General features: G+C 42.5%; 1 protein-coding gene across 1 annotated transcript in view; it reads left to right on the forward strand.

Moving 5' to 3' along the window:
* Positions 1–10,420, forward strand: part of LOC126187838 (uncharacterized) — an 85,490-nt gene extending 75,070 nt beyond the window's left edge. The window contains exon 8 of the mRNA XM_049929141.1: positions 9,864–10,420. Within this exon, the coding sequence (XP_049785098.1) occupies positions 9,864–9,950 (87 nt within the window). The 3' untranslated portion in view covers positions 9,951–10,420. The remainder of the gene's footprint in view (positions 1–9,863) is intronic.
* Positions 10,421–21,632: the final 11,212 nt, after the last annotated feature.

Below are 21,632 nucleotides of genomic sequence, written 5' to 3' on the forward strand. Positions count from 1 at the left end.
CTTCCCAACCATCGGTTCCTCCTTCATCTAAACATCATACTTCTAAGAAGGCTACAAAGAAACCCAGTTCCTCTGCTTCTCCGCCAAGGTGTGTCCCATCTACAGCACCACCTGGCGGAAATCGCCCTCGGCAGTCTTCTGTGTCGCCGAGGCGCACTGCTGGTGGCCGGTGAACCGGCCGATCGCTGGTGGCAGGAGCTGCTCTTGACCAACCTATGGATCAGGATCTTCTGCCTTCGGCTGACTGCCATTCCATGCTGTCGGTCGCTAGCTCCGAGCAGTCTTTGAGTTGACAGCAACTTTGGTCACATTCCTCCATTTTCTGTTCACCCCATGTCCATTATCCACTGGAATATCCGCGGCATTCGAGCCAATAGGGATGAATTGTCGATCCACTTACGATCCTACTCGCCGGTCATCTTCTGTCTTCAGGAAACAAAGCTGCGTCCCCATGACCGCTTTGTTCTCCCTCATTTTCAGTCCGTCCGATATGATCTCCCCTCTGTTGAAGGCTCTCCAGCCCATGGAGGACTCATGATTCTTCTCCATGATACTCTCCATTATCACCCAATCCCCTTAAACACTTCCTTCCAAGCTGTCGCCGTCCGTCTTTCCCTTTCTGGATACACGTTCCCTCTTTGTACTGTATACATTCCATCGCCCACACCAATGGCACGAGCTGATCTCCTTCATCTTCTTGGTCAGCTTCCACCCCCCTATTTGCTGGTTGGGGACTTCAGTGCCCACCACCCGTTTTGGGGATCTCCACATCTTTGTCCACGTGGCTCCATATTGCTAGACGTCTTCCACCAAGCGGATCTAGTTTGCCTCAACACTGGGGTCCCCACATTTTTGTCTGCCTCCACGACAAATTTATCTCATTTGGACCTTGCGATCGGTACTGTTCAGCAAGCTCGGCGCTTCGATTGGTTCGCCCTTGATGATACACACTCGAGTGACCACTTTCCATGTGTCCTCAGACTGCAGCCTCCACTGCCATATATGCACCCACGACGCTGGAAGTTTGCCCAAGCCGATTGGACACATTTTTCGTCTCTAGCGACATTCGATGACCATCGCTTTCCCAGCGTCAACGATGAGGTCACACATATTACCGATGTTATTCTTACAGCTGCGGAACGTTCAATACCACGCACCTCCGAATTGCCCCGGCGCCCCCCAGTTCCTTGGTGGAACGAGGCATGCCGTGACGCACTACGTGAGCGGCGATGTGTTCTTCGCATTTTCCGTCACCATCCTACTTTGGCCAACTGTATCCGCTATAAGCAGCTCCGTGCGCGATGCCGTCGCGTCATCCGCGATAGCAAGAATGCAAGCTGGAAATTCTTTATTAGCTCATTTAACACCTTCACTCCCTCCTCGGAAGTTTGGAGTCGGCTTCGACGGTTCTCAGGTGCGCCTAGTTTCTCCCCGGTCTCTGGGCTCACTGTTGCGCATGATACATTAGTGGACCCCGTCGCAATTTCTAACTCATTGGGTCAGCACTTTGCTGAGATTTCGAGCTCTTCAAATTACCTGCCAGCGTTTCTCCCAAAGAAACGTGCAGCGGAAGTGCGACCTCTTGCTTTCTCCTCTCCAAATCGCGAAAGCTACAATACTGTTTTCTCCATGCGGGAACTCCAACATGCACTCTCTTCTTCTCGCTCCTCTGCCCCAGGACCGGATGGTATCCACGTCCAAATGTTGCTGCATTTATCAACCCATAGTCTGCGTTACCTCCTTTGCCTTTATAATCGAATTTGGACCGACAGTACTTTTCCCAGACGATGGCGGGAAGCTATCGTCATTCCTGTTCCGAAACCTGTAAAGGACAAACATCTCCCCTCTAGCTATCGCCCCATTTCTCTCACGAGTAGTGTCTGTAAGGTTTTGGTGCGTATGGTGAATTACCATTTAGCTTGGTGGCTGGAATCCCGCAGTCTTTTAACACCTGCCCTATGCGGATTCCGAAAGCATCGTTCTGCAGTTGACCATCTAGTTGCTCTCTCCACTTATATCATGAATAATTTTCTCCGGAAACGCCAAACAGTAGCAATATTTTTTGATCTGGAGAGAGCATACGATACCTGTTGGAGGACAGGTATCCTCCGCACACTTCTCTCTTGGGGCTTTCGAGGTCGGCTGCCCCTTTTTCTTCGCGAATTTATGGCAGAGCGCACATTTAGGGTGCGGGTGAACATTACTCTCTCCCGTACTTTCTCCCAAGAAAACGGGGTAACCCAGGGCTCCGTGCTGAGTGTTGTACTGTTTGCCATTGCCATCAATCCAATTATGGGTTGTCTCCTTCCTGATGTCTCGGGCTCCCTCTTTGTGGACGATTTTGCGATCTACTACAGCTCTCAACGGACCAGCCTTCTTGAACGACGTCTTCAAGGATGTCTCGATCGCCTCCACTCTTGGGGCATCGAAACCGGCTTCAGTTTTTCTCCCAGTAAGACCGTTTGTGTTAATTTTTGGCGACATAAGGAGTTTCTTCCACCCTCCTTACATCTAGGACCTGTCAACCTTCCGTTTTAAGACGTCGCTAAATTCTTGGGTCTTATGTTTGACAGAAAACTATGCTGGTCCTCCCACATTTCGTATCATTCGGCTCGCTGTCTGCGATCCCACAACACCCTCCGTGTCCTCAATGGTACCTCCTGGGGAGCGGACCGAGTGGTCCTTCTCTGCTTCTATCGCGCCTTAGTGCGCTCGAAATTGGACTATGGAAGCATAGTCTGCTCCTCTGCTCGGGCGTCTATTCTTCGGTGTCTCGACTCTATCCACCACCGTGGATTACGTTTAGTGTCTGTAGCTTTTTACACCAGCCCTGTGGAAAGCCTTTATGCTGAGACTGCTGAACCTTCGCTGTCCAATCGGCGAGCAGTCCTTCTGAGCCGTTATGCCAGCCATCTGTCTTCCATGCCTGCTAATCCAGCCCATGACATTTTTTTCGACGCCTCCTTTGATGTAGGGTATGCAGGCCGCCCCTCCTCCCTACTACCACCGGGAGTCCGCTTCCGTCAACTGCTCCATTCTCTTTCCATCCGCTTTCCTAAAACCTTCTTGACAACTTGGGGTACAGCACCGCCTTGGCTCCATCCCCGGATCTGCCTGCTCCGTGACCTTTGTCGAGTTCCCAAGGATGGTACCCCTTCACTTGTTTATCATCGGGCATTTGCTGTTCTATGTGCACAAATGGCGGACGCCACATTTATTTACACCGACGGCTCGAAAACCTCGTTAGGTGTAGGGAGTGCCTATGTTGTTGGCGACACCCCAAATCACTTTCGGCTTCCCGACCAGTGTTCGGTCTATACTGCGGAGCTTTACGCTGTTCTCCGGGCTGTCCACTACATCCGCCGCCATCAGCGGATACAGTACGTTATCTGCTCCGATTCTCTCAGCTCTCTCCTCAGTCTCCAAGCTCTTTACCCTGTGCACCCTCTGGTCCACCGGATTCAGGACTGTCTGCACTTGCTCCACCTGGGGGGCGTCTCGGTGGCGTTCCTCTGGCTCCCGAGACACGTTGGTATCTGCGGAAATGAGGCGGCCGATATTGCAGCCAAGGCTGCAGTCTCTCTTCTTCGGCCAGCTATTCCATCGATTCCCGTCGCCGATCTACGGAGCGTCTTATGTCGTTGTGTTGTTCATTTATGGCACGCGCACTGGTCGACACTTCCCCAAAATAAATTGCGGGACGTGAAAACTCTTCCTTGTGCTTGGACCTCTTCCTCCCGAATGCGTCGTCGGGAGGAGGTAATTTTAACTAGACTCCGGATAGGGCACTGTCTTTTTAGCCATCGACATCTTTTAAGCGGCGATCCTCCCCCACTCTGTCCCCACTGCTCTCAGTTGTGGACGGTAAGACACCTTTTAATTGAGTGCCCCTATTTTACTCCGTTACGCGCCCGTCTACAGCTGTCGCCTGATATATCGTCAATTTTAGCAGATGACACGCGATCGTCTGATCGCGTTCTAGAGTTCATTTGTGGCAGTGAAATGACGTCAGTCATTTGAAGTTTTTTTTTTTTGGGACAACCAACCCCCTTCTGTAGTGAATTTTTAAGCCTTCCTTCTGCTTTTAGTTTCTCCAATTTTATGACTTTCGTTCCCATTGCTGCTAGTTTCCGTTTTCCTTTGTTTACTGTTTCCTAAGTCACAGACCGGGCGCTAATGACATTAGCAGTTTTGCGCCCTAAAAAAAAAAAAAAAAAAAAAAAAAATTTCTAAAATCATTGGGGGAAGTGGCAACATAACGACGATTTACGTTGGTGTGTAGAATATGAGTCTGGCGATATACCATCTGACTTTCGGAAAAGCATCATCCACACAATTCCGAAGACGGCTAGAGCTGACAAGTGCAAGAATTATCGCACAATCAGCTTAACAGCTCATGCATCAAAGCTGCTTACAAGTATAATATACAGAAGAATGGAAAAGCAAATTGAGAATGCGCTAGGTGACGATCAGTTTGGCTTTAGGAAAATTAAAGGGACGAGAGAGGCAATTCTGACGTTATGGCTAATAATGGAAGCAAGGCTAAAGAAAAATCAAGACACTTTCATAGGATTTGTCGATCTGGAAAAAGCGTTCGACAATATAAAATGGTGCAAGCTGTTAGAGATTCTGAAAAAAGTAGGGGTATGCTATAGGGAGAGACGGGTCATATACAATATGTACAACAACCAAGAGGGAATAATAAGAGTGGACGATAAGGAACGAAGTGCTCGTATTAAGAAGGGTGTAAGACAAGGCTGTAGTCTTTCGCCCCTACTCTTCAATCTGTACAGCGAGGAAGCAATGATGGAAATAAAAGAAAGGTTCAGGAGTGGAATTAAAATACAAGGTGAAAGGATATCAATGATATGATTCGCTGATGACATTGCTATCCTGAGTGAAGTGAAGAAGAATTAAATGATCTGCTGAACGGAATGAACAGTCTAATGAGTACACAGTATGGTTTGAGAGTAAATCGGAGAAAGACGAAGGTAATGAGAAGTAGTAGAAATGAGAACAGCGAGAAACTTAACATCAGGATTGATGGTCACCAAGTCAATGAAGTTAAGGAATTCTACTACCTAGGCAGTAAAATAACCAATGACGGACGGAGCAAGGAGGACATCAAAAGCAGACTCGCTATGGCAAAAAAGGCATTTCTGGCCAAGAGAAGTCTACTAATATCAAATACCGGCCTTAATTTGAGGAAGAAATTTCTGAGGATGTACGTCTGGGGTACAGCATTGTATGGTAGTGAAAGATGGACTGTGGGAAAACCGGAACAGAAGAGAATCAAAGCATTTAAGACGTGGTGCTATAGAGGAATGTTGAAAATTAGGTGGACTGATAAGGTAAGGAATGAGGAGGTTCTACGCCGAATCGGAGAGGAAAGGAATATGTGGAAAACACTGATAAGGAGAAGGGACAGGATGATAGGACATCTGCTAAGACATGAGGGAATGACTTCCATGGTACTAGAGGGAGCTGTAGAGGTCAAAAACTGTAGAGGAAGACAGAGATTGGAATACGCCAAGCAAATAATTGAGGACGTAGGTTGCAAGTGCTACTCTGAGATGAAGAGGTTAGCACAGGAAAGGAATTCGTGGTGGGCCGCATCAAACCAGTCAGTAGACTGATGACCAAAAAAAACCCTCGCCATCCTTTGGTAGGGACCATCCAGGAGTCCATCTATGCCCTGGAACGATCCAGTCATTCAGTTGTGTTTGTGTGGACCCCAGATCACGTCGGATTTCCAGGAAATGAACTTGCTGAGAGGCTGGCCAAACAGGCTACACGGAAACCGCTTCTGGAGATCGACATCCCCATTACTGACCAGCATTCATTATCACACTGCGAGGTTATTCAGCTTTGGGAGATGCCATGGCATAATCTCAGTACTCGCAACAAACAGCTTGCCATTAAGGAAACTATGAATGTGTGGAAGTGCTCGATGAGGGCCTCTCACAGAGGCCCTGTGGTTCTCTGGCGGCTCCGCATTGGCCACGCTTGGGCAACCAATGGCTATCTCCTGCACCGTGAAGATCCACCTCAGAGCTGGTGCAGCGTGCGGTTGACAGTGGCCCACACTTTCAAGCTGTCCTTCTTTGGCTGCCCTGCGTCATAAACTTTGTTTACCAGACTTGTTACAGCTAATTTTAGCAGACAACACCTTAACGGTTGATGTTGTTTAAGGTTTTATGCATTATGGATGAGTTTATCCTTCTATATAGGTTTTAGGGCTTGTCATTTGTTCCTCTGTTTTCTCTCCCCTACTGCTGTTAGGTTGGAGGTTTTAATGTGTTGCACAGTGGCTGGCTTCTCCTTCATATTCACGTGGTCGGCCAGCCACGATAATCTGCTTTCTTGTTTTAATCTCTTCTGTTTTTTGCGCCTCTGTTTTCGTGTCCTCTTTTTTCCTTTTAGTGTTTGTTGCCTTTCCTTCATTCTTGTGGTTTTCCTTCCTTTCGTTATTGTGTTGTATGTGTCTTCTGTTTTATTCTTTTCCTTGTGGAATTGTTTATCAGAACAAGGGACCGATGACCAAGCAGTTTGGTCCCTTTCCCTCCCCTCTTAAACCAACCAACTAATTAATGCTTTCAGTGCAGAAGAGAAACAGATCTATAGTCATAAGAATCTGCCTATTAACTGGCTGTTGAAAACTTGATCTTGCTGCTTATAACTTTGCTGTATCTCCAGTGCCATAGCAAGGTGTCTTTCCATAGGTAGAGCAAAAAAAAAAGTGCTTTCTTTTGTCTTTGTAGTCTCTCTTGTGGTAGTTCAAATAGAGAAACTTTTTGTGTTGGACACTGGAGCCACCACTGAAGTAATTGATGTGGGAAATCTGAGCAAACTATGTTTTTATGTATGTGATCAGCTCCTTGATAAAATGCGAGCAATATTTATGCCATGCCAGTCACTGACATAGCAAAAATCTGTAGATTCCATCTTCTGATTTTGGGTAAAATAGACAAATGGTGGGGTTGATATTTGACTACTTTCCCCTGAATAATTTTTAGCAAAATATGTTATGATAATCAACTCATCTTACTTTAAATAAAATTTAAGGGCTTTAAGAGACAAACTTTGATGTCTGGCAGTGTAATGACAGCACTTTGTAAAGACTATATAGCTCCACTGTCCCATGTTGCTTGTACACAATTATCTCCTGTGAATCATACAGTATGAAATAGCTAGAAACTGCAGATTCTATAGCTTCTGGTCCAGGACACACATTCTTTAATAGCAGGCTGCAAACTGCCATGCTTGTGTAGCTGCAGTAATTCGATCAACTTGGTATACATATTATACAAAACTATCCTTATTTGATGTTTTATGCCCTTTCCTTCTTAAATAGAGAAATCTTTTACAATTCAGAGATTTTTAAAAAACTTTTTTGCATTTTTTGGAGTTTTCAGATTCAAGCTCACTTCCATTTCATTAGGACTTCTGATTTTGCTTTCCCCAGGCACTACTAAACAATTGAAAATCACAATAAAAAGTCAGCTTGGAGTACCAACACAGTACAGGCATGATTTCACTATATTTTTTTCTTGTCATTAGTTTTTAGGTGTTTAGAAAATTCTATAAAACATTTTGCAGAGTACTTTTTTGTACAAAAATGGGCTGTAAGTGACCATTTTTTGTGTTTTTACAAAAATCTTCCTTTGCTCTCAATTTGTAAAGTACTGGGAAGCAGGTAGGGGAATAAAATTTCATATTCAAATGCCTTGTGTTGGTAAGTTATCACATGCAGAGTTTCATGTTTATTATAGACACACTTAGTTACAAAAAGATAAACTTCATTTTTAAAACTGGCTGTTTTTTTTTTTAGCGGCATTGCTTCAAATTATCTATGAAAAATGGTTTTTTACTATTCCATGTAAGAGAGTGCAAAAAATAAGACGGCATACTGTAGTTTCTGCCAAGAAAAAATTTTATGTCTCACAATCAGTGGTTCACTGTCAAAAGCTGCACTATGGTGTCAAACAAATGATTATATTACTGCATCAGTGAAAGTAAAACTTCATCAATGTTCATAGGGAACATTGTGAACGTTCATAAAAAAAATTCATCAAGGTCCATGATGGTCCTGTGGGAGCTTTATCCAAAATTAGACCACTTGGCATGGGAAGACTCATTTTCATTAGTTGCTTGTGCAAATCAATGGCATTTCATCAGTAACATGAGCAGATGCCAAGTTCGTTTAGTTCATAGTTAAAACAAACATTGCTATAAATAACAAATCATGTATAGCCTTAGAAAGATCAGTTAATGTAATTTTTATTGACATTAATGACAAGAAATGGCTAGGAACCAGACATCGAAAAACATCCTATATGCAGATTAGAACTGGTAAGAAATTTCATTTCCCCGCCATTATATGCCTAAAATATGACAAGCGGATAGGGTTTGATAGTGTCAGATACATGAAATTACAGCTTTTATTATAAGTTAAGCTGGGAGGAGGATACCACAGAACTGCTGACGCACCTAAAGCTTTATTTGCACTACAGGTGTTGTCAGACATAGGTGATGCAAAAATAAAGTTGGCATACTTTGCTTTTGTATCATAATGTTGTACAGAATAATTTTTTGTGGGAACTCAAGCCAAACTAGTTCTCATGTGTAATATGAATTATTAGTGGTGTAAACTCTAGAATGCCCTGCTCAGACTTGTTTGAGGAACTGGGAATAGTAACTATTGTTTTTCAATAAATGTATTTATTTCTGTGAAATTTGCCGTTAAAAATCTCATTCAAAGTAATGGCTCACTTCATGAAATTGGTACCAGAATTTAGTGTAATACTCACAAATATTTAAAACCACTGACTTTGTTACAGAAAGGTGTCCATTATTAAAGAGCATAAATTTTCAATAGCTTACCAGGAGCTATAAAAATTTAACTATTAATAAAGTTTAATTTAAGAGGAGCAAATGGGATTTATTGGTGGCAACCTCCTCCTACTCAACTGACACGTTTCCTAGCAGAACTGACTAATACATGTATGTAATTAATAACATCAGTGTAAAATCTGACTTCTGTAAAACTTCAGTGTAGTAATGTAATCAGTGTAAATATTTTAGAAAGTGATTTTTTCTAATTGATGATGCCTAAGAATTGTCTCAGTATATTGAATATTTACATGTTTTGTGACAAGTTTATTAACTTTCAAATGACAGTATGTTCAAAATTTGACGTATTCCACATCATTGAGAACCATTTCACTTGGGATCTTGCAAAGCACATCAGCATTTTTCATTTTTTGTGAATATTTATTGGATATTCTTGTTTTGTCTTCTTGTAGAGATATTTTAATTATATTAATTTTGCCATTTTCAAAAGCAAGTACAGCCTTGTTGCAGATAATCTTGTGTCTGAGCTAAAATCATTATCCCCTTCAAAGAGCACTGTATCTGGTATTGCTTATTGTAGTGTTTTGGAAATAATTTTTGACAATTTGCTTGTACCATTGTCAACAAATAAAATAAAGTTAGGTGAAAAGAGAACACCTGGATCCAAATATTCAGGGTATTTCAGCTTGTCACTTCACTCAAAACTTTAATCCTGTCCTGTGTTATTCATTATGTGTTTAACATCCCCCATATAACCTTCAGCTTTTGTTGGTAAAACTATATTTCAAAAGCTTCTGTTCTCTTAATCTAAACTGCTTTTTATCACTTCCTTACAAGGCTGCCCTCCAGACAAATAATTTCAGTAAATACTTAAAAATACTAAAACCCAGTGCACACATGCATTTTTTCTTTTTAACAACTAATGCAGCAATAAAAATAGCTGGGTAAAATAAATACACACATAATATGAATTTTCACACCTGTGCTGATTTGATTTTACTTTGTTGCAGATTTCTTATCGAACTTGGGGCATAGCGTGCAGCAGTGTTGCAGTTGTTCTTCTAGGAGCAATAGCATACCGTTACAGGTTCTTGTAACCTTATTCCAGAGTGATTATGCCTAAATGTCAGGTTCATGATTATGGTTTTTGGTATTTTGTGGTTGCAGAGAAATGACTAGTTCTTGTTTGTAGATCCCACACAATAGTGTTTACTGTAAGTGTAAATTTTTGTTAAGAGATTTACAAAGACATATAGTTTTATATGAGTAACATTTAAAATCGTTTGAATGTAAAAGTTATGCTGCCTTATCATAACTGTGTAATTGCTACTGTAAAAATGCTGTTTCCTAACTTGGACAGTTAAATTTACCTAATTTGGTAGTGGTGATTTGCAGCTGTTCCATTCATATCTTAAATCATATGCAGATATTTTGCATTGAATAATTCCAAGTTACATATGGACTAAATAGCATGCATGAAGCAAATCTCTCTGTATTGTACTGCAGGATTTTTCGTATACCTGAAGTTTATTGGTTTATAAAGAATAAATATTTTCTATTGTTTTCATTTTACTGTCTTTATTTTACTTCACAGAAAAGTCTTTTTGCGACAGTATTACACTAGAGAAATAAGTGAATAGTGTAGTGTGTTACTAAGTTGTTACTGAGACGGTAAACCACCTTGAAAAATACGGGAGAGAAATGTAATCATTCACTGTAGAGTTAAGGTGTTTGATGGTTGACAGGCTCATATACAAGGTAGAGAATGTTGCCGAGCTGTTGAACATGTCATTCTTCAAACTTATGTAATACAAAGTGCTATCACAGATGTGAAATTGAAGAATGCCTTGTAAAAACAATTCCCATCCACGTAATTCAGAGAATGTGGTAATGGGGGTATCCAGATCCCAAAGTGGCATGGTTTGTAGAGTAGCCATTGAAGTAGTATGTGTTGTGCTCAACAGTGTGTTCTGTCACTGACTGGTGTTCTCTACTTTTGGCCACCCTTTGGTAGTGGTCATGCCCCCTTGGAAAAGGCGCTGTGGAAACTATACAGAATTGGTATACATGACTGGTTTCACAGGTGGCTTCTGCTAGGGTAGAATGTGCTGGACTTCTAGCACACTGCAAGGGTTAGACCTGTGTCTTCCCCAAGGATATGGTCAATTATTAAGGACTTGAGTGTTTACGGTACAGTGGTGGGCCTGGCAGTTTCGTATATTGAGGGGGACTACCACTTGAGGAGGGTGGGACAGATTTTGGGTAAGATGGTTGTCATTTCTGGGCTTTCTGATGATAGCTAGTCGAATATCTGGTAATGTGTGGTTAAATTTTTCAGTGATGGGTGATACTGTACCGAATTACTATGGTGGTTGGAGGATTTGGGGTGTGTGTATATATATATATATATATATATATACAAAAGCACTGGCAGGTCGATAGACACAAAAAACAAACACAAACATACACACAAAATCTAGCTTTCGCAACCAACGGTTGCCTCGTCAGGAAAGAGGGAAGGAGAAGGAAAGACAAAAGGGACAGGTTTTACACCGGTGTAAAACCTGTCCCATGCACCCTCCCACCACCACCTATTCCAGTCCTGTAACCCGGAAGGTGTACACGATCAAAGGCAGAGCCACGTGTGAAAGCACCCACGTGATTTACCAACTGACCTGCCTACACTGTGAAGCGTTCTATGTGGGAATGACCAGCAACAAACTGTCCATTCGCATGAATGGACACAGGCAGACAGTGTTTGTTGGTAATGAGGATCACCCTGTGGCTAAACATGCCTTGGTGCACGGCCAGCACATCTTGGCACAGTGTTACACCGTCCGGGTTATCTGGATACTTCCCACTAACACCAACCTGTCAGAACTCCGGAGATGGGAACTTGCCCTTCAGCATATCCTCTCTTCTCGCTATCCGCCAGGCCTCAATCTCCGCTAATTCCTAATTTCAATCTGCCGCCGCTCATACCTCACCTGTCTTTCAACATCATCTTTGCCTCTATACTTCCGTCCCGACTGACATCTCTGCTCAAACTATTTGCCTTTACAAATGTCTGCTTGTGTCTTGTATGTATGGATGGATATGTGTGTGTGTGCGAGTGTATACCTGTCCTTTTTTCCCCCTAAGGTAAGTCTTTCCGCTCCCGGGATTGGAATGACTCCTTACCCTCCCCCTTAAAACCCATATCCTTTTGTCTTTCCTTCTCCTTCCCTCTTTCCTGACGAGGCAACCGTTGGTTGCGAAAGCTAGATTTTGTGTGTATGTTTGTGTTTGTTTTTTGTGTCTATCGACCTGCCAGCGCTTTTGTTTGGTAAGTCTCATCATCTTTCTTTTTATATATATATATATATATATATAACAAACACAAACATACACACAAAATCTAGCTTTCGCAACCAATGGTTGCCTCGTCAGGAAAGAGGGAAGGAGAGGGAAAGACAAAAGGATTTGGGTTTTAAGGGAGAGGGTAAGGAGTCATTCCAATCCCGGGAGCGGAAAGACTTACCTTAGGGGGAAAAAAGGACAGGTATACACTCGCACACACACACATATCCATCCTCATATACACAGACACAAGCAGACATTTGTAAAGGCAAAGAGTTTGGGCAGAGATGTCAGTCGGGGCGGATGTACAAAGGCAAAGATGATGTTGAAAGACAGGTGAGGTACGAGCGGCGGCAAATTGAAATTAGAAATTAGCGGAGATTGAGGCCTGGCGGATAGCGAGAAGAGAGGATATGCTGAAGGGCAAGTTCCCATCTCCGGAGTTCTGACAGGTTGGTGTTAGTGGGAAGTATCCAGATAACCCGGACGGTGTAACACTGTGCCAAGATGTGCTGGCCGTGCACCAAGGCATGTTTAGCCACAGGGTGATCCTCATTACCAACAAACACTGTCTGCCTGTGTCCATTCATGCGAATGGACAGTTTGTTGCTGGTCATTCCCACATAGAACGCTTCACAGTGTAGGCAGGTCAGTTGGTAAATCACGTGGGTGCTTTCACACGTGGCTCTGCCTTTGATCGTGTACACCTTCCGGGTTACAGGACTGGAATAGGTGGTGGTGGGGGGGTGCATGGGACAGGTTTTACACCGGGGGCGGTTACAGGGTTAGGAGCCAGAGGGTAGGGAAGGTGGTCTGGGGATTTCATAGGGATGAACTAAGAGGTTGCGAAGGTTAGGTGGACGGCGGAAAGACACTCTCTGCTGGAAATATCACTTTGCCATGAAGAAAAATGATCCTAATCCTACTCCTAATGATCCAACTCCCCAAGACACTATCCAAATTGAACCATGCCTGGAACAGTTCCGTCCTCCGTCACAGCGGGACCCACCTCCTCTTCCTCAAAATCACCCTCTCCTAACCTTCCAGGAATTTCTGACTTCCAGCCTTGCCTCTCAATCCTTCTTAAAAAACCTTAATCCTACTCCCAACATCACCACTGCTGAAGCCCAGGCTATCCGTGATCTGAAGGCTGACCGATCCATCGTCATTCTTCCGGCGGACAAGGGTTCCACAACTGTGGTACTTGATCGTCGGGAGTATGTGACTGAGGGACTGCGTCAGCTTTCAGACAACACTACTTACAAAGTTTGCCAAGGCAATCCCATTCCTGATGTCCAGGCGGAGCTTCAAGGAATCCTCAGAACCTTAGGTCCCCTACAAAACCTTTCACCCGACTCCATCAACCTCCTGACCCCACCAACACCCCGCACCCCTACCTTCTACCTTCTTCCCAAAATTCACAAACCCAATCATCCCGGCCATCCCATTGTAGCTGGTTACCAAGCCCCCACCGAACGCATCTCTGCCTACGTAGATCAACACCTTCAACCCATTACATGCCGTCTCCCATCCTTCATCAAAGACACCAACCACTTTCTCGAACGCCTGGAATCCCTACCCAGTCTGTTACCCCCGGAAACCATCCTTGTTACCATTGATGCCACTTCCTTATACACAAATATTCCGCATGTCCAGGGCCTCGCTGCGATGGAGCACTTCCTTTCACGCCGATCACCTGCCGCCCTACCTAAAACCTCTTTCCTCATTACCTTAGCCAGCTTCATCCTGACCCACAACTTCTTCACTTTTGAAGGCCAGACATACCAACAATTAAAGGGAACAGCCATGGGTACCAGGATGGCCCCCTCGTATGCCAACCTATTCATGGGTCGCTTAGAGGAAGCCTTCTTGGTTACCCAGGCCTGCCAACCCGAAGTTTGGTACAGATTTATTGATGACATTTTCATGATCTGGACTCACAGTGAAGAAGAACTCCAGAATTTCCTCTCCAACCTCAACTGCTTTGGTTCCATCAGATTCACCTGGTCCTACTCCAAATCCCATGCCACTTTCCTTGACGTTGACCTCCACCTGTCCAATGGCCAGCTTCACACGTCCGTCCACATCAAACCCACCAACAAGCAACAGTACCTCCATTATGACAGCTGCCACCCATTCCACATCAAACGGTCCCTTCCCTACAGCCTAGGTCTTCGTGGCAAACGCATCTGCTCCAGTCCGGAATCCTTGAACCATTACACCAACAACCTGAAAACAGCTTTTGCATCCCGTAACTACCCTCCCGACCTGGTACAGAAGCAAATAACCAGAGCCACTTCCTCATCTCCTCAAACCCGGAACCTACCACAGAAGAACCCCAAAAGTGCCCCACTTGTGACAGGATACTTTCCGGGACTGGATCAGATTCTGAATGTGGCTCTCCAGCAGGGATACGACTTCCTCAAATCCTGCCCTGAAATGAGATCCATCCTTCATGAAATCCTCCCCACTCCACCAAGAGTGTCTTTCCGCCGTCCACCTAACCTTCGCAACCTCTTAGTTCATCCCTATGAAATCCCCAGACCACCCCTGGCTCCTACCCCTGTAACCGCCCCCGGTGTAAAACCTGTCCCATGCACCCCCCCACCACCACCTATTCCAGTCCTGTAACCCGGAAGGTGTACACGATCAAAGGCAGAGCCACGTGTGAAAGCACCCACGTGATTTACCAACTGACCTGCCTACACTGTGAAGCGTTCTATGTGGGAATGACCAGCAACAAACTGTCCATTCGCATGAATGGACACAGGCAGACAGTGTTTGTTGGTAATGAGGATCACCCTGTGGCTAAACATGCCTTGGTGCACGGCCAGCACATCTTGGCACAGTGTTACACCGTCCGGGTTATCTGGATACTTCCCACTAACACCAACCTGTCAGAACTCCGGAGATGGGAACTTGCCCTTCAGCATATCCTCTCTTCTCGCTATCCGCCAGGCCTCAATCTCCGCTAATTTCTAATTTCAATTTGCCGCCGCTCGTACCTCACCTGTCTTTCAACATCATCTTTGCCTTTGTACATCCGCCCCGACTGACATCTCTGCCCAAACTCTTTGCCTTTACAAATGTCTGCTTGTGTCTGTGTATATGAGGATGGATATGTGTGTGTGTGCGAGTGTATACCTGTCCTTTTTTCCCCCTAAGGTAAGTCTTTCCGCTCCCGGGATTGGAATGACTCCTTACCCTCTCCCTTAAAACCCAAATCCTTTTGTCTTTCCCTCTCCTTCCCTCTTTCCTGACGAGGCAACCATTGGTTGCGAAAGCTAGATTTTGTGTGTATGTTTGTGTTTGTTTGTGTGTCTATCGACCTGCCAGCGCTTTTGTTTGGTAAGTCTCATCATCTTTCTTTATATATATATATATATATATATATATATATATATATATATATATATATATATATATATTTTCACAGTAGTGAATATGAATGAGGAGAGGGGTTTTAGGACCTTCGGTAGCAAGGTAAGATTCCTCAAGATGCCCATAAACATGTTGGTACTAGAGTGTGCCATGCAGGTGCCTATGGTCATGCCACAGATTTGTTTGTGGAGCTTTCCTCGAAGGAACAGTGGGTATGGGTAAGGGTACAGCTGGTCAGGTGCACAAGAACTCGGGTGGATGTTTTGGGGTTTGTTTGACTTCAGGAGAGGTAGTTTTGGACAGTAGAAGGCTGTGGGAATCGGGATGTTCGTGTGTATGGAAGTAGTGCTATCAGTAATGAAAAGGTTTTGAGGTGTTAATAGGGTGGGGATGATCAAGAGCAAGTGGGGAAACTAGGTTGCAGATATTGGCCAATGAGGACAGAGGTTCTTTTGATTAGAGCAAAGTAATCAACTACTATGTGGAGTCCTGAGTGGTTAGGTCAGTGGATTTTGGGAAGTGTGTAAAGGATGGACACATTGAACATTTAGAGCTTACATTCCTAATTGACAACTCAGTGTCTGAACTGTATGGTGAGTGATTGGTTACCTTTATTTCTGCCATTATTTGTGATTCACCCATTGTATCATATTAAAATTTATTTTAAAGGAAGATTGATAGACAACTGTAAAGTTTATCTAGGTTTGGTTTACAGCCACAGTAAAAGTTTTCAGAGTACAAACCGTTTTGCCACATTTGGCTGTTTAAAATTTTTATAATGGCTGATTTTTTAACACTGTGAGGTCAAGTCCATTCCAAAACATCCAGCTTTAGAAAACCAGCCATTTGTCATTTGATTGATAGGTCTTAAAGGCCAATATACTCTAAAAAAAGATAAAAAACTTTAGGGTTTCTTTTTCATCATTTTTTTATTCTGTGGGTATAATATTCTTAAAAGAATGTGAGAGTTGTGTTCTTGAGCAACTTCACACATAACTGGCTTTTGCATAAAAAAGTCAAGCATTCTGGCACACAGAGTTGCAGTGTGTGTGTGTGTGTGTGTGTGTGTGTGTGTGTGTGTGTGTGTGTGTGTGTGTGTGTGTGTGTTTGCCTTCAGACAAAGCAGCTTATTTCTCATTGACACACCTGATGCCTCTGAGTTTCAATGAAACATTATTTTCTTTGGACAGCTCCTTCAGATTAGACATGCATGTTCATACAACTTCAGTTTTATTTTGCCATAAAATAAAAAAAAAAAAAACTACTGGCAAACTACAAAACCTATCCACATAAACAGCATTACATTTACCCACCTCGATTCTTTTTCTGGGGTATACTTCAAATCCAGGAATATGCCCAGTATTAGAATCGCACACAATAAACCTCTTAATTACATACAGGGTGACACACGGGAGACGGACGGTTTTTAATGAAATAATACTCAGCCACTGAAATATGGTCACTACTTTTTATTTACTTAAATTTGACATATTTCGTGACAGTACCTTTTCCGTAAAATGTTTACAAGGTGATATTTGTATTGGCTTCAGTTGTCTAGTGGAAGTATGATTCCACAATGCAGTTTTGTCGGTTGCGGAAATGACCTGGTTCAATGTGTTTGCCTCATTTTTGGTGCTTCAAATACCATTTCTTCGAATGTGGTTTCTTCTTAAAGTTTAGACAAAAAAAAGTGGTAACATAATTCATTTTTTCTGTTCACTTCCAAATTATTATGACGGCGACCTGCACATTGTTCTACCGTCAACACACACCACGAGCTCACTGCCGACTGACTACAGTCAAAGACGAGTCGAGTGTCAAAGGCATTTTACACAACACACAAGCTTCCACTTGTAATCAGTCTCTTTGATACTCTTTGTCACAATTACTAATAGAATCAATATGCTTTCACTCTCAAAAATATAAGTAAATTAGCATATAATAAGGCAAATTACAATAAAAAAATATTCTGACAAAAATATAAGAAAAAATTTAAAATTTGGTATCGACAAATCTGGTAAAAAAAACACATCTCCCAGATCCATTACAATACTGACAAGCCGGGAGACCTGGGAGGCCAAGCAACATTGCCAAAACGGCCAGGAAGCGTGTGTCTAAGAAATGTCATTGAGGTGTTTGCGATGTGCGATGTTGCCCCATCCTGCTGGGACCAAACACATTTTAAAGGGATTCGTCGTCTTCTTAGTTCTGGTTTCAAGAATGTTTAAAGCATACGAATGTAACGAACTGAATTAATAGTAACTGTGGCCCCGTTCTCTTAAAAAAAATGAGGTCCAATAATGCCAACAGAGCCAAGAGCACACCAGACTGTTAATTTTTCTGAGTGTAGAGGACGCTGGTGGATAAGGTGTGGATACTCTGGAGCCCAGTAGCATAGGTTTTGCTTATTCACGGTCCCATTTAAATGAAAATGAGCTTCATCGCTCATCAATAAAATTTCATTTTAATTCGACCCCAAAATCACTTGCATTCTGTAAGCAAAGTCTTCTCGTACAGCAAAATCAGTTTCCTTAAGTTGTTGGACAATGAGCATTTTGTAGGGATGGAATTTTAATTTTTTATGCAAAATTCATCTAACCGATTCATGATTGATTCGTAACTCACTAGCATGATGTCTAGCTGACCGTCCTGGGCTTCTGACTGCAGCTTGCCTTACCCTTTCAACATTTTCTGGTGTCATTACTCTGCATCTTGGGCCAGAATGCATCTTATCCAGTATGTTTCCAGTTGATATGAAGTTTTCCACCCGTCTGAGGATTGTGTTACAGCTTGGAACAGCTCCATGTCGACCGACTTTAAACTGTGCACGAAACAGTTGCTGCGTACCGATAATAGCTCGCCAGTTTCCACGAAATGTCATAGACAAACATTCGACATTGCAAGTCCCACTGCTCCATAGTGACTGAGTAAATGAAATGGCGTCTTGTGTCGATCAGAACTATCCCCACCACGACCACCTCCCACCACCGTGCCCTCAGTACTACGTGGTTCAAAACCGTCTGTCTCCCGTGTGTCACCCTGTACTTGTCTGGTTTGTTCTGTGTAGACCAGTAATCCATCAAATAAACAAATGCTGTTGTCAATAATGAGTTATTGGTATGGATAAAACACTTTTTAAATTCATTGAAAAAAGGCCTGATCATTTTTGAGCATGGCATCAGGCTGAGGCTGATGTCTGGGAGTGTAGGTAGAATTGTCATTCAGATATAAATTTGAAAGAATTCCCTTTGACAATTTCTGCTTGTTATGGATCCTGGGGAAGGAGTCAAGATAAACGTATATTGATTTCTTCACAAGACATTCATTTAGGAGGCAAGTTGTGACATAGTGATATGCACATACGCAGGTGGCAGTAGTATCATGACAAGGTATAAAAGAATAGTGCATTGATGGTGCTGTCATTTGTACTCAAGTGATTCATGTGAAAGTGTCAGACATGATTGACCACACAATGGGAATGAACAGACATTGAACGAAAAAGGGTAGTTGGAGCTAGACATAGGGGCACTGCATTTCAGAAATCATTAGGGAATTCAGTATTCCAAGATCCACAGTGTCAAGACTGTGCCAAGAATACCAAATTTCAGGCATTACGTCTCTCACCATGGACAATGTATCTGTCTTTACTTAACGACAGATAGTACAGGGTGTATACGACCCGGGAGATCCGGGAAAAACCTGGGAATTTTTCCATGTGGGAGAAAACCGGGAAAAACCTGAGAATTTTTTAGAATTCCGGGAATTTTTCTTTGTTTTCATTTTCAGTTAAATTTTTGTAATTTTGACTGGTAAGAATCGATATTTTAACAAAAGATGTTACTGTTTCCCGCTACTGCAGAAATAAAACATGAACGAGACAAAAAATGAAAATAAAACTTAAATTGCAAAGGAAATGTGCCATATACAGCAAAAAACACAGTACTCATACAAGCATCTGCCAACAGCAAAATGTCAGTCTTAGGAAGACTATGCACTGCTTCATAACAAAAAATTGCCTCCGATGAGCATGACGTCACAACTGTTTATATTAGATTCGTTTTAGCAGTTAAGAGCAGGATCATGTGCACGCGCAGTTGAGTAGTACGTTCTCCTGCTTCTGACTACAGAAATGTGGCTGTTGGCTGTCTGTCAGGGGAATCCTTGTTGCATGTAGAAACAAACTTTCCTACAGACAAAAGGGGCTATACAAGCTGAGCAGAGTAAGTCCGAACGTATGAATGCCAACCGCTGTCTGATTGTGTGGCTGATTGGGTTTGCGAATGATGAGCTTTATTATAATTATTAGCGAAATCCATAGATTCAGACTACAGGAGTGGAAATAAATGAATAAGAGGTAAGAAAGACTACGTATTACCTTCTCAGTGTATCCAAGAAAATGAAATTTTGACAGAAAATTCTAGTAAGGGCCCGTTGTACAGTCCCTGGCTAGCAGCCGTTTGAAGTTCTATTCTGAAAGAAGCACAGAAAACTTGTTGTACCAACATGTAACAACGCCTAACCAGAGAATAATCGCGGGTGACTAAACCGGTGATTCTGGCATAAATAGTTACAGAATTAATGATAACAAGACTGTTTGTTAGAGTGAGGAAAGGGAAGAACCGGGGACATCACACAAATTATGGAACAATATGACGATTCCAAGGTTGTATAAAAATTTCGTACTACTACTTATCAATCTCATGCTTGAGAAACTGGAGCGTATGAATGAAGTGTGAAACTATTTCCTAACGTAAAGCTTTTTGCTTGTAGTAGGTCTAATAGGCATTTGGTATTGGTACTTTGTGAATTATATTCTGTCGTTACAAAAAAGGCTGTTTGTGCCAAAACAGTCTCGTTTATTCGGTGTGTGTTGCAATTGTTGTGGTATTAGAAAAGCCTATTTTGTTTTATCTAGCAGACAGTGACTAAACAGATGTAATCAGATCGGGAAACCACACCAGTCTTGGGTCCTTTTTGTATTAACAGCTTTTTCACTGTTAGACGACGACATTTTGATTTTTCCTGTAGCAAAACGTTTGACGAACTTTCATGAGGTAATAGAAGGAAAGCACGCCATGTAAAGCTGTAGCAAGATTAGAGAGAGAAAAATTCTAGGAGCTAAGTATTGAAGAAATGTGCATTGTCTTACTTGTGTCATGTCTTTACTGGGTTTATGTAACCTATATTTGATTTTATGTCGCACAAAGCTGCAAGTTGTTAGCTGGTGGGAATAAAGAGTGCAAATATTCTGAAGAGTTTTTTCTTTCTTTCTTTTTATTCTTTCTTTCTTTCTTTTTATTCTTTCTTTCTTTCTTTTTATTCTTTCTTTCTTTCTTTTTATTCTTTCTTTCTTTCTTTTTATTCTTTCTTTCTTTCTTTTTATTCTTTCTTTCTTTCTTTTTATTCTTTCTTTCTTTCTTTTTATTCTTTCTTTCTTTCTTTTTATTCTTTCTTTCTTTCTTTTTATTCTTTCTTTCTTTCTTTTTATTCTTTCTTTCTTTCTTTTTATTCTTTCTTTCTTTCTTTCTTTTTTCTTTAAAAAAAAGAGGGACAGGATGTCAAACCAGCAGACTGTAAGCAGGAGAGGCACCACAGGACATTTTAATTTCCACTATTCTGAATATGGTTTGATGGCATCAATTACAAAATATACATGTTTCGATTCCACAGAGCGAAATACAGTGACGTGCCGTAGGAGACTGCTGTGTGAAGAGGTGTGGCACTGCACTTCGACACACTTATCACCATATAACATGTCTTACATTTCCTCGAACATGTAGGTTTTATGCATCAGACTTTTCAAAAAGATGTGAGCTACAAAATGAACATATTTTTGAAAATTCGGGTTTTTTAAATTTTTGACGTCACATCTCAAATGCTCGAGGGAGTGGCGGGGTATTGCCGCGGTTCAGAAATATCATAGATCTGGGGCTGATGCTCAGAGCAGTCTGAGTTATAGTGGGGAAGTGGGTAGTCTCCACGTGACATGTGTTTACATTTAGTGATTTTGCTGTTTCCTCTTCGTTTACTGCTCTTACGTCAAATGAAACCAAAACAGA

Source organism: Schistocerca cancellata, chromosome 5 (assembly GCF_023864275.1).
Source record: "Schistocerca cancellata isolate TAMUIC-IGC-003103 chromosome 5, iqSchCanc2.1, whole genome shotgun sequence".
NCBI lineage: Eukaryota > Metazoa > Arthropoda > Insecta > Orthoptera > Acrididae > Schistocerca > Schistocerca cancellata.